The 14,559-nt window shown below is 31.2% G+C and overlaps 1 protein-coding gene and 1 long non-coding RNA gene across 2 annotated transcripts; both read left to right on the forward strand.

Moving 5' to 3' along the window:
• Positions 1 to 358: 358 nt before the first annotated feature.
• Positions 359 to 8,185, forward strand: LOC134694207 (rutC family protein in vnfA 5'region-like). The gene is made up of 5 exons (XM_063555204.1): positions 359 to 427; positions 2,519 to 2,610; positions 4,718 to 4,823; positions 7,734 to 7,788; positions 8,181 to 8,185. Exons 1-5 carry the CDS (start codon positions 359 to 361, stop codon positions 8,183 to 8,185), a joined length of 327 nt encoding a protein of 108 aa, XP_063411274.1.
• Positions 8,186 to 10,306: 2,121 nt separating this feature from the next.
• LOC134693955 (uncharacterized) lies at positions 10,307 to 13,635 on the forward strand. Its single transcript, XR_010102530.1, has 3 exons — positions 10,307 to 10,367; positions 12,010 to 12,065; positions 13,516 to 13,635. It is a non-coding gene; the product is annotated as an uncharacterized LOC134693955 (long non-coding RNA).
• The last annotated feature ends 924 nt before the right edge of the window (positions 13,636 to 14,559 follow it).

Genomic DNA, 14,559 nt, shown 5'->3' on the forward strand with positions numbered 1-14,559 from the left:
AGTCACTAAAGGTTCGATATATGATGTGGCAAGTACAAATATATGAACAATTTGGATGGGGATATTGATAGATTTTTTAACACTGGCCTAGAATATCCAAAACAGTAATCTAACATTAGTCCAGTAAAAATATACATTTTGTTTCTAGAAAAATTGTGTTAACAACTTGCTCATAAATCATAAATAAACTCAGGAAAATGATGATCGGCAAAATTCTGATTGGTTGAAATTTGTACTCCATTTGTCGGAGAAACAAACTTATCAATGTCGTTTTGATCGCCTTGAAAGTCTTTGAACGTTATTATCATTGCGTAAAAAGAAAATGTTAAAGAGTTATATAAGTTATAAGTTATTAACAATGAAGTATGTTCTAGTAGTTCTGCTTCTAGTGTGTGCTTTCCAGCCTAACCAAACCAAACGAAGAAAGGTATGTGTTTAAGATTTTTTTTTTATTCATTGTTTCGTAAGTCGAGTGGAGAATGATACAGGGTAAACGGTACTCTTACATTTTCTCAGCATTAGGTTGGCCGTTTGTGTACCCAAGACAGGTGAAGGAAGTCAACTGAGGAGGGCTGTGATTGGATGTATGGGTACAATTTATGTTTTATTTATTTATAAATAACTTCAGTGTGTAAATTTGAAATGTAAATTTTAAAACCTGTTGAAATATGTTCTAGAAATTTTTTCAAAAAGGCTTAAAAAATTACATAAATTTGGTGCAAAATGACGGTGAGCATGGATAACATAAACAAGCTCCGTTGGAAATTGGTCATGATACTATTTGGCTTCAATTTTTAAAATAGATTTATAAAGTACGAACATCACACATAACTGTTTTATCCAGGATTTTATTATAAACACTGGTAAATTTAGAAAATGTTAGTATTGTCGCCTATGGCAGAATAAGCAGTACCGTTTTCCCTACATGGATGTTCAAAAATAAAAATTAGAAACGATTAAACCATCAATATTGAAAGTTGGAATGATAAAGCACCATACACTATGAAATTTATAAAGCATTATATGCATATTTCAAATCAATTATGTCAATTATGTCAATTATGTCAATGAATTATACCGTGAAGACTACAAATAGACAAGTAAGTGAACGATTTAACATAATGTTTTGCTTATTATATATATATGAAGGACTCATGTATATGACAGAATACAAATTTATTGCATCTTATGAATTTGTTGTAGTGATCGATTAACTCATGCCTTCATAAAAGTTTTGGATAATTATATCTTTGGTGGATTTTCTATTTTTCAAATCTATGACATATTTTTGGCAAATGGAAGTTAGTCAAAATGTATCTGACTGATACAAACTTTTATTATTAAATTTAAACAAGTTGAGTTCTCAAGAAATTTTAATTTCTCTAACATTTGGTATTCGACATCTATTACAGCTGAACATAATATAGATAGTTATTATATTATTTTGTTACTTTTAGTTTCGATATTTCACGAATGATTGCTTGTTACAATAGTAATGGTAGTTGTTCTAGAATAGCGGCACATATAGTGCATTTAAAAAAAAGATATAAGTGCAGTATCATAGATAAAGCAATTTATAGGAAGCCAGCTTCAAAACAACAATTACGGAAGAAATATGCATTTACTTGTACATGTTGTATGTACACGGTACGTGTTTCACCCATGCATTTATCAAACTAGTCAACTTGAATGAACATTAACAGACCAATGCATGCGTAACCCATTCGATTGCAAGCGTTGCAAAAATAAAAATAGTGCCATAGATTTAGTTTTAGTTTGGTGAGTGTATCCTTTTTGCTCTAGATTTAAACTGTGTCATTTATCCATAAACCCATCAAATGTTGAATAAATGTAAAAGTTAAAAATAAAACATAATAAATCGGTTTCGTTAATTATTACAGCACAGTCTGTTCTAGTGAATCATAATTACTTCTAGGTTTGTTGTTCGATTTATCTTATACATATGTATCGCTAAAAATGCGGTTCTACTTGATTGGCTTCGTAAGATGTTTATGGTCTTCCGTTAAGAACTGTTTGATTCATTTGATTATCTATGTGGTATTTAGTATTTTGTCACGCGTTTGTTCGTGATTTTTTTTAATGCATTTAACCGAACCATTTGCCAAAACAAATAAAACAAACAATCTAGTTAATATGTATTTCTCTGTCCTGAGTGTTGTTGTGTTTCTTTTTCCTGTCACGTTATGTTGTCGTTTCAACTTATCATTGACACCAGGAATAAAATTTGAAATTTACGCCAGATGCGCGTTTCGTCTACAAAAGACTCATCAGTGCCGCTCGAATAAAACATATTATATATACATTAAGTACAACGAAAAGAAGGTATTGCTAGCTTTAAACCCTGATTTTATTTAGATTTTATCCACATTTGGCAAGGGAGAAGATTATTTTTGTAAAAGATAACGAACGACGACTACGACGAATTCAGGTTAGAACAAAGGTTGCCTATTTCTATTGATATATTTACTGATATCGTTTTTTTTTCCATTTCTTTCAGGCACCATGCTCGAGACATAAACCATACTGTAAACCAGTAAAGAAGACAATAATTGAAACAGCCAAAGCACCAATAGTCCCTCAACCCTTTAGGTACCGTGTCCTTTAAATCAGATATATTAAAGTTTTGGTGGTAAATTACTCTGAAAACTATAAACTTAGCACTAAAATACAGATTAACAAGATTTTATGTGTGCTAAGTATTTTGTAGAATGCTAAAATCTAAGACAAATTTGGAAACATTGTGCAAAGTATTCTTTGACCAGTTGGCGTAACTACTCATATTTTCTCAAGTTTGCCGAACGTCTAGGAATTTGTACACGATAAGGGACAAAAAAAAGCAACAGTATTATAGCGCTTTTCAAAAATCATACAAATATTGATGGCAAAGTAAATCCGAAGAAAACACATCAACTATATGAGGAAACAACAGATTAACAGAAACACTGAACAACAACAAAAGCAAACACCAACTAAATGTTTAATACATAAATTGATAAATAGATACTTTATTTTCCAGAAACTAAATACAAAGGAGTTGGTCCAGTAAGAACCCTTTTTGGCCTCAAAATATAGCAGTTTTACAAATTAAATAAAATGTAAGCTTTTATATATTAATTGAACAGTAAAGTTCTTCTGCTACATAACTATGGGCTATTTTTGACTATGCCATGAACATATATCGGGTTCTGGCACCTTAAAGTCATGCTAAATTATTGAATTCTTCACAATTCTTGCATTTTAGTTAAATTTTAGACGGATTTCGTGTAAAACGAAAGTGGTCGCATTCGTGTTCATCCTTAATATTGAAATGGAAGTTGTATTTTATGATAATACATAACATATATTCAGGTTGAGGTTGAATACTGATGCGGTCACTTTAATTTTTAACAAAACCATCCGAAAAGTGACATTTGTCGGCATATTTGGTTGAATTTTCATATTTGAGCTTGAATCGGATCGTTTTTAATGACCAAATCAGTTCAAATCTTTCACATAAACTAATTGATTAAAATGAAATAGACACTTGAGTGATTATAAAGTGGTCAAAAACTTTTGTCAGATGAACCTGAAATTTGAGGCCAAAATTGGTCCTTACCGGACCTACTCCTTTACAGAGAAACAAACAATATAAATACCGATACAATAGTTGAGGTAAACAAAAATAGTGAGACATTCTAAAAGTACACAATTATGATGGCACACATGTTCAGTTACATTTAAAATGTATAATTAAACGTTGAACTCAACAGAAAGGAAAAATATGACCGGTAAGATATTTATGCGATTTCATTTACACGAAGGGACAAACTTGGCTTTTTAATACACTTATTATTAATAGATAGCTGTACGACGACCTATCAAGTTGCCTTAGTTCACGTCATTTAGATCCTGGTAGCAATTTGAAATCAAACTACGTTATCATTTACATGATATGATATAAGAGATATTAATGCAGGAGTAATCATAAGCGAAAAAACAAAGTAAAACATTGAATACTCGACATATCTTAATTCGTTCATTTGTTGCGAATAACAGCTGCCCACAAAGAGATTGTCTCATTTATAAAAGTAGACCGAAACACTTTGACACCTAAGAAGCTATTTTAGTATTTTCACGCCATTCTCTAGGAAAATGTACAAATACAATTCGACAAAATGTATTCTAGCTGGACACTTCCTTATCGAAATGCAATGGAAATAGAAATAAAGTCATTGTTTCACCTATTATAATATTGTTTAATTTGAAACAAACAAATTAAGAAAAGGAAATCATTTGTGCAAATTTAAAACAGGATCATGTTCAATCCCTTATATTCTGATCAAATATCGATACACATGGAATTTAGAGCTAGATAAGTTTATAAGATAAGAAGTACATAACATAGGTATTAGATAAATCATTCATAATTGATACGTGAACTTGTTATCAAGTTCATCCAGTCACAAGATTCACGAATAGCAGTATAAACTCCCTGTGACGCTGTAGTTTATTTATTTTCCGAAATCTTATTCTCAAAATCATCATTAAAGTGAAAGATCAAATTGATTATCTCCCTAAAACATTTCCTAAAGAAATATATATGCTTAACTAAAGTATTTTGTAAAATAAAACTGAGCAACATATATTTGATCATGAAGCAAAACCATACTTTTGTTATTGATTTTTATGACTTTTTCCTTCGTTTTAATTTTAAAAGCCAAGCTGTTTTGGCGGGAAATACTTTATACCTGTCTGGACAAATTGGGGTAGACCCTGTCACACTTAAGCTAGTTCCTGGTGGTCTTGTTCCTGAAACAGAACAGGTGAGTTTTAATGTAGAGGAATCATTTACGTATACCAAGACTAGAGTTTCAGAACAAATAGACAGGAAACAAATAGTTACAGATCTGTGATCTCCTGTAAACAATAGTAAGTGTTATTTAAAAGAACAAGGCATACTTAATTGTATAGACTTTATTTGACACCCTGGTTCATTTGATTTCCCATATGTACCATAATATTTCTACAAAGCATATTCAAGAAGCAACTGCATTTATATCCTAATCTATAACAACTGTTCCGAGTGATACATTGGCACAAAGGTCAAACCTCATAAATTTAAAACATTTGTAAGCATTAAGGTACTAAAGGTTTTTTTCTCATCTTGGATTTTGAAATACCAGAAAACAATCGGTGTAAATCCTTAATAACATGTGCAAACTTTGAAAGTAGTATGTATATTTCTATGCAAGAATATTCGTTTCAATACAGAAACTTACATGTTTTATCACATTTGTGGCTGTATTTGACAAACACAGAATGCTTTTGTTTGATTAAAATGTTCACAACTTTGTCGCATTATGAAAGAAACCTAAACAGTAAGAGCAGATTATTCTGATGAAGTTACTTTTACAATAAAATGTGTTAGGAATGTACCATTTTATTATGTAACAAGAACACGTGTTCCGTAACCCCGTTTTCATTTTTTTTTTATCTGAAAACGTAATAAAGAGCTATCTCATATTTAATCTTAAAATTCTATGGTGTAGTTTTCTTTTTATGGCACAAAAAGAGATTTTCCAGGCCTAATGTAAACAAAATCTGCCAATTTGTGCATATTTTGTAGCGTGAAATGGTCCCTGTTACCAGTTATTTTTTTTATATTTAAGAAAATAAGCATGATATAATTAGTTATCAAAAGTACCAGGATTATAATTTAGTACGCCAGACGCACGTTTCGTCTTGATAAGACTCATCAGTAACGATCATATAATATATTTTTAAAGCCAAACAAGTACAAAGTTGAAGAGCATTGAGGATCCAAAATTCCGAACTATATATTTACTAAATATTAAAGAGAAAATATATGATTTTAAATGAGACATCCCATCTACCCTAAAGCCGAAAAATAACAGAAAAAAGGCATAGTGGTCAGCTGTGATACAATTTGCAGTGTAATGGATTCTCCCGTGTTGGTTTAACCAATTGGTGGACTCCAGCCAGCATTTTCTGCTCTTTTGTCAGAAAGTTGCCTCTTTGACACATTCCAAATTTTCATTCTTAGTATTATTAGTTAGTTACACAAATTTTTAAACTGGCGATTTGCAAACAAATATTGTTAAAGAAAATTTTGGGTCACAGTAGTTTTATTTATTTATATCCAGTTAAAGTATATAACCATGCATAAACCTGGAAGCACAATTGGAAAATTCGGCCACAAAGTTGTCACATATTCAGATACATAATAGGCAATAGAAATAAAAGCAATAGTTGTATAAATACCACCGTTCGAAATTCATAAATCGATTGAGAAAAAATAAATAAATCCGGGTAACAAACCTAAACTGAAAAAAACCCACAAAATATAAGAGGACAACTGCAATTCAACAGTTAAGCTACATTAAAATGTAACACACGCAGAAACTATAATGGAACAATGGCTATTTTCATGACTTGGTACAGGACTTTATTAGAAATTTTATGGCAATGTTAAATGTAACGTTTAAATGACATCGTTACATGACAGGACTACAATACAAGTAATTGGAACAAAATAAAGGATACAGAAATATTCGAATAATAGCTAACAAAAGGTACATTTGGGTACCAGATTTAAAGTTTGATACGCAAGACGCACAGAAACAACCAGTGACGCTCAAGTGAAAAAAGTTCAAAAGCCAAAACAATAACAAAGTTGTAGAGCATTAAGGATAAAAAGTTCCAAAAGTTGTGCCTAATACGGATAGGGTTTTCTGCCTGGGATAAGAACATATTTCGAATAATTCATACTTCGGCAACAGATTTTTTTTTAAAAAGTGCTGACTAATGGGCTGGTGATGACCTCGGGGACGAAACGTCCACCAGCAGAGGCATCGACCCAGTGGTGTAAATAGTTATCAAAGGTACCAGGATTATAATTCAGTACGCCAGACAAGCGTTTCGTCTACATAAGACTCATCAGTGACGCTCATATCAAAATAGTTATAAACCAAACAAATACAAAGTTGAAGAGCATTGAGGATCCAAAATTCCAAAAATTTGTACCAAATACGGCTAAGGAATCTTTGCCTGGGATAAGAAAATCCTTAGTTTTACGAAAAATTCAAAGTTTTGTAAACAGGAAATTTATAAAAATGACCGCATAATTGATATTCATGTCAACTCCGAAGTGCTGCCTACTGGGCTGGTGATACCCTCGCGGACGAAACGTCCACCAGCAGAGGCATCGACCCAGTGGTGTTAATAGTTAGCAAAGGTACCAGGATTATAATTTAGTACGCCAGACGCGCGTTTCGTCTACATAAGACTCATCAGTGACGCTCATATTAGAATAGTTATAAACCAAACAAATACAAAATTGAAGAGCATTGATGATCCAAAATTCCAAAACGTTGTGCCAAAGATGGCTAAGGTAATCTATGCCTGGGATAAGAAAATCCTTAGTTTTTCGAAAAAATAAAATTTTTGTAAACAGGAAATTTATAAAAATGACCACATAATTGATTTTCATGTCAACAACGAAGTGCTGACTACTGGGCTGGTGATACCCTCGGGGACGAAACGTCCACCAGTAGAGGCATCGTTATCCAAAGCGATAAAGGCACAAATTAAATTTGTCCAATCCCAAAGTCTTAGTGCAAATTTAAATTAATCATTTTCTTTCTTATCATATCTTCAATTGCTGTATGATTTTGCTCCTTAACTATCTTGCTAACGTTTCATTCCATTTATAGATATTCCGGAATTTTATTGCCATATTAGAGGCTGCTGGAGGTAGTTTGAAGGATGGTAAGTTCTTTACCATTATAATTAATTATTAATATTATTTTTATTATAATCTTCATCATCATTTTTGTTATTACTATTATTAGTATTATTATTATTATTAGGTCTTTCCAATTTTCGTGGAAAGACCATTTGTTTTTCTTCTGATTATTATTTTTTTTTCTTCTGCCGTCTGAGATGCTTTTTTGTTTTACAACATATCGAATGGATTTTTGTGCAATGATGTTGTACAGTAATGGAGGTTTCAAAACTCACCCTGTGTAACCGAACACTTATTCATATAGGAGTTATTCCCCCGCGTCCCCTTTTCTTGTAATCGACATATCTCTCAAACCATATAACATGTATAATATTTTAACAAACTGTTTTTACCAAATTGTTTGTTTACTCTTAAGAATGATTTGGTTTTTTTTGGACTGGAGTGATCGGAAGACATTTTATGGGAGTTATTTCCTTTTGAAAATTTAAGATAGGCGATATATTGGATAAATTCATACGTTATAAGTCGTAGAGGCCTTCAGTGTTTTGATATGAAGTCATTGGCCCATTTGGAGGGAATTTAGGTCAATGTCAAAGGTCAAGGTCATGTTATAAATTTTGAATTTTGCTTGTTATTGTTATTCAAAAGAAACTGTTACAGTTAATGATATGATGTGTTTGCCAAATTACTGTTTACAATAAGGCGCAACTTCAACCTATTTCAGTCGAAGTGTTTTGTTTAACCTTGATAGGAGTTTTCTCCCCTTTTGTATTTAATTTAAAATCGGTATTTCTCCACAACCATACAAGTGATTGACCTGGGGTATTTTGATTTGAGATCACTGACCTATGACCTTCAAATTGGAGTCAAGGTCAAAGGTCAACTTGACGTTCTAGATTTTGACCTTTGCTTTAAATTCTTTCTTGTTCATTATAAAACAATTAAGTCTTCTGCATTTACCTATTGATCTTATTTTTTTTTATATCAGCTTGAGGTACTAAATTACATCAACAAGGAGAGACCTTTTCTAAGATCTTTTTTAAATTTCATTCTTAGTATCGAGGTGGGAAGACCTTTAATTATGGCTGAAGAATTGGTTTTTAATTATCATTATTGTTATAATTTTTATTATTATAATTATTATTGTCATGATTATGATTATTAATATTATCATTATTATTATTATCATCATTATTATTATTTATTATTATTATTATTATTATTATTATTATTATTATTATTATTATTATTATTATTGTTATTATTATTATTATTATTATTATTATTATTAATTATTAATAAATAATAAAAATAAAAATAATAATAATAATAATTATATTAATAAAATTAAAAAGAATAAAAACAATGTTAATACTAATGATGATAATCATGATAATAATACTATAGGGTTAATTATTGCATGAATATTGGGGAATATTGTCCCGAGTAGAATCTTATATTGCACGAGCTTGCGAGTGCAATATATGTTCTACGAGGGACAATATTCCCCAATATTCATGCAATGACCCTTTTATTGTGTAGCAATATAATATTTGAAAGTAAAAATTGGTTTAAACTAAGATTTAAACGTTGATGACGTCGTGATTTTTGAAGATGTATTGCACTAGTGCAATATTAGAATTTATTGCACGCTAACTTTTGGTTACGTTCTGTGGGAAAAATTATATTGCTATACAATAATAGTTGTTATTAATATCATAATTATTATTCTCATTACTGTACCTAAGCATCGTAATAATATATTGTACATTTATGTTTCATACCACAGATATTGCAGAACCCTAAAACAAATTGTATGCCTTTTCTCAAATACCGAATACGAATGTAATAATAATAAAGAATTATCTCAGAGAGTAGGATGATAGTTGAATGCTGTTAAACGCCAAGTGTCAAACAGTAAGCAGATAATAAGAAATAGAACAAATCAAATTTCAACAATAAACATGTTCAGGGCAATGGACCATGTCTGTCACTTATAGGGAATCGTGGATTTGAATGATCAGGATATTGAACTTGTCACTTGTGGCAAATTGAGGATCTTCCAAAAATATGTTACAATGATGCTTTATCAGATTGATTTCCCGAATTTCATTTTTAATTATGCATCGGTTTTAACATCCAAATTCTGACCCGTCGATTTGAGATACGAACAAATAAATCAGATATGAGATATTCAGGAGAGAAATGATCCTATATTTTTGTTAAGATGTTAACGTAACAATTATGTCGGGGAAAAAGGTCATTATCGGATTTTAGAATAAAATGTGATGACACCACCTCGCATTTACTTTATAGCAGATATGATCATCTAAAAGATTCCTAATAAACCATAGCATTTTTAAAAACATAACGTTTGCTATGGGTATGTCTTTGAGTCTGAATTACATTCATTTATGAATGATCTTTTATAACATATGATAATCATGACACTTTTCTGTTTTACTGAGAAAAAAAAAACCCAGAACAATTAACTATTACATGCTCAAATTAAAATGTGTTTCCTCTGTTTTAGTTGTTAAAGTAACTGCTTTTCTGACAGACTTTGCAGAGTTTTCTGCATTTAATACAGTTTATAAGAAATGTGAGTGAAAAGTTTATATATAAAAAACAATTATGATTGGTGCTTACTGCCATTTCCCATGATATTGTGTTATCTAGTGAGGGGAATATAAAAAAAATGGAATGATTGCAAATGAGACAACTATCCAAAAAGACCAAAATGATACAGACATTAACAACTGTAAGTCACCGTACGGCCTTCAACAATGAGCAAAGCCGATACCGCATAGTCAGCTATAAAAGGCCTCGATAAGACAATGTAAAACAATTCAAACGAGTAAACTAACGGCCTTATTTAAGTAAAAAATTAAAAAAAAACAAATATGTAACACATAAACAAACGACAACCACTGAATAACAGGATACTGGCTTGGGACAGGCACATGCATAAATAATGTGGCGGGATTAAACATATTAGCGGGATCCCAACCCATCTCCAAAACTGGGACAGTGGTATAACAGTACAACATAAGAACGAACAATACAAACCAGTTGAAAAAGGCTTAACTCATCAGATAGACAAATAATACAAGTGGACGTGGCCGGGTACTTATACATCCCGACACAAAAAAAAAAACCCACAATGGACAGATCTGAGAGTACTCGCAGTTATCTGACAGCTAGTTCAAAGCCACTAAAAACTAATAAAAAAATCATGCCATTAAGACTAAGTATTTATTAGCAGAGGCTGTTGGAGTGCTATATAGACATATCCACTTTCGGACTTTCACCTAGACAGTGCGGGATATGAATTCAAACCACAATGGTGACAAGCATCGACTGCTAAGACCTCTCGTCCAACGAAGCCACTATACAAATGATATTTTGATTTCAAATGAGAAAACTCTCCCGGAGTCAAAAGAACACAGACGTTAACAATAAGTAATCACTGAACTGCTTTCAACAATGAGGAAAACATATACTACATAATTTTTCCTAAAACTATTTTTTAGGACAAATGCAAAACGATTCAAACGAGAAAACACGAATGACTTCATTGCAAAACAATGACCGAATAGAAATATGTTAAACAATAATAAACAACAACCACTGAATGACATCCTCCTGACTTAGGATACGTACGGATTTAAGAGTATTTGCAATAACATACAACTTGTTCAAAGTAAAAAAGAACGAATGTGAAATTAAAGCATCAACAAAAACAAAGTTTTCAGAAACAATGACCTCAGTACCTGTAATACCAAACACCTTTAGATATATTTACTATTCTATGACAAATTGAAATAAAAATATGGAATTTGATGCAACTGTCATACAAGTAAGAGGTTTAATGCTTTAAAAACAGCTTCTATCCACCATTTTCTACATCTGAAAATGCCTTAACCAATTTTGGAATATGACAGTTGGTGTGTTTTCGTTTGATGTGTTTTATCATTTGATTTTGCCTGTAGATTAGAGACTTTCCGTTTCGAATTTTCTTCAGAGTTTAGTATTTTTGTGATTTTACTTTTTATCCTCACAATAGTATATTAATCTAGGTCGAAAAATCAACCGAAAACGTCATTGCTAAAAAGGACCAAAAAAAAGGCATACAAAACATGAGATACAAAACAGAGACAGAGCAGCACAAACCACACCAAAATCCATCCACGAACCCCACAAAATACTTTTGTATTTATTTTCAATAACTGTGTAATTTTCAGACTTTCCAAAGGACTTTCCTGCTAGATCATCTGCGCAAGTAGTAGCCGCACCACTGGTAAGTAACGCCGTCCTAATTTTCAAGGTTATTGCCTTTTTTTTTATTGTTGTATTTTCGAATTATCAACTTATCTATGGTTCTCCTACACACTGTGGCTGGTTACAAGATTGAGATGACATCAAGTACACATGTTACAGCGCATCGTAATTTATTTAAGTTGTTACGGGTTCTTTTTTCTATCAATCATAATCAGGGTATTTGATCGATCGTATGTTGTCACAAAAACATGATGTCACTCACGATGCAATGCAAATTGATAATATATTATTAACTAGCAGTTTTGGAATCTAATGCATTATTGTAAATATTAAAAAAAAACATCAATAAGTCGAGATAGGTTCAATTAGTTACCAGGCTTATAATTATGTATGCACAACGCGCATTTCGTCTACATAAGATTCGTCAGTGACACTAAGATCAAGATAGTAAGAAAACCAAACGTTATAAAATTTAGGAGCATTTGAATTATGCGAAATACGGCTCATTTAATCAATGCCTGGGTTAAGAAAATCCCTAGTATTTCGAAAAATATTTTTCTAGGAAACAGTAAAATGATAAATAAAATCATATAATTGATATTTATTTCAACACCGAAGTGCAAACTGCTGGGCTGAAAATAATATAGGTGACGATTGTTCCGGACAATTGATATTCGACTAATGATCATGGCATGAGGTTATTTGTAACCTGCATTTGAACGTATTTACTAACCATAGTCATTTAGACTATGAAATGGTCAACGACCGATATTATTCCAATCATATTTGTCATGAATGGTCAAGCTATCTTTAAATTATATTTATAGTGTCATAATAACAACATACAGGATACAAAATACAAAATGCTTTAAAAAAAATACTCAGTCACATTTACATGTGATAGATAGATGTAAAAGGTAATGTTATCGATACAAAAAAAAAAGCCAACATTGTAGGAAAACACAGAGACCTGTATTTTTTTTATACATACAATGATATTATCATAAATGTATATCTAAAATGAGTTTATCGATAATGAATGGAATGACAATGTCATGAATGTCTTAGGTTTTGGCATGAACAATCGTTTTGGAACGACTTCTTATCATATACAACTGTCAACAGTTGCTGAGCGTGTCTATGTGTGTAGGCTTATTTGTGTTCAATCTGATATTTAATGTACGCTTTGATTTTCCTTTTTGTCGTTGTGTAATTATCTGTTCAGTCTGCACATTTGATATTATTTTTACACAGATTCAATTAAGACCTTGAAAAGCGAGTGATATATTTTTCATCTTTTGATGTCTTTACAATATTGTAATCATGTTCATTTAACACATGTTCTGTATTTCTGTCGGTATTGTTGTAATCATTAAATTACACAAACATCATTAACATAGATGGTTGTTTGATTCATGTTTTGTCTTAAAATGTCTTATTTAAATTTCAAACAAAATATTTGTGTTCAGGGCGCACAGTTAGAAGTTGACGCAATAGCTGTTATAAATAAATGCTGACGAGTTGGTTGAGACAACGATTCATGAAAGATCTTCAAGGATGCAATGAATATATTAATAAATAAATGTTAAATCATGGAATAAACTATATATTTTAAATGAATATATTAACATTTTTTTTACATATTGTGCCTGTTTCAACATGCGAGATAAAACGGTCCGCATGAAGACATGACGCATCACCCATACAAATTATTCTGACTTCAAGCCGACAAGATATAGTTCATACTTCCAAATAACATGGCTTGTGTAGTCCTTGGATGGTGTAAACTTCCCACGAACACCATACACAAGACATTTTGTACGTCTTTCACCATACACCATTACATCACACACCCTGTTTTCATCATACACGTTACACCTTCGAACCATACACTATACACTTCTATCTACACCATCAGAAATTACTTATAATGCAAGTTAATTTCAAAGAAAGAGCGAGATTACAAAATCATTTATTCAAAACAAACAAGTTTTGATCACGATATTGTAAATTAATATAAAAAGGCAGGTCTTATTTGGATAGTTTAAGACTTTTGTAGTCTTGTTTGGTAGCAGTAAACACACAATAAATAATCTAAAAAGTTAAGGATTCTTTATTTGAAGTAATTTATCGTAATCCGAAATAAATACCCTGTAATAACAATACCTTAGATTAAGGGATGTATATCATAAAGTAACTAAATAAAAGCATTAACACATTATGTTAACAATTGTGAAAAGGGAATATGTTTACTTTTGAAGTATTTCAATAATAAAAGAATGATATATAATTTTATTAAGTCAGAAATAGTAATCTTTAATCTATTGTCTCACGACAAATACCAAATATAATCATAATGCACATGTCGGTGCATTTAGAATAGCACATTATAACAGTTATGCAATGAATTGTTAAATACCAAATTCAAATAAGCATACTTGAAAATAACATATTATTGCAAAGCCAAATCAAACGGCAAACAAAGCATAAAGCACTTTCGAGAGCAAACACTA

The sequence above is a fragment of the Mytilus trossulus genome, chromosome 13 (assembly GCF_036588685.1).
Source record: "Mytilus trossulus isolate FHL-02 chromosome 13, PNRI_Mtr1.1.1.hap1, whole genome shotgun sequence".
Classification (NCBI taxonomy): domain Eukaryota; kingdom Metazoa; phylum Mollusca; class Bivalvia; order Mytilida; family Mytilidae; genus Mytilus; species Mytilus trossulus.

Excerpts from the sequence above, each read along its gene's own strand:
- LOC134694207 (XM_063555204.1), top strand. The coding sequence starts at position 359 with ATGAAGTATGTTCTAGTAGTTCTGCTTCTAGTGTGTGCTTTCCAGCCT. Across the intron at positions 428-2,518 it reads ACCAAACCAAACGAAGAAAG|GCACCATGCTCGAGACATAA; the intron begins GTATGTGTTTAA and ends CATTTCTTTCAG. Across the intron at positions 4,824-7,733 it reads TTGTTCCTGAAACAGAACAG|ATATTCCGGAATTTTATTGC; the intron begins GTGAGTTTTAAT and ends TTCCATTTATAG.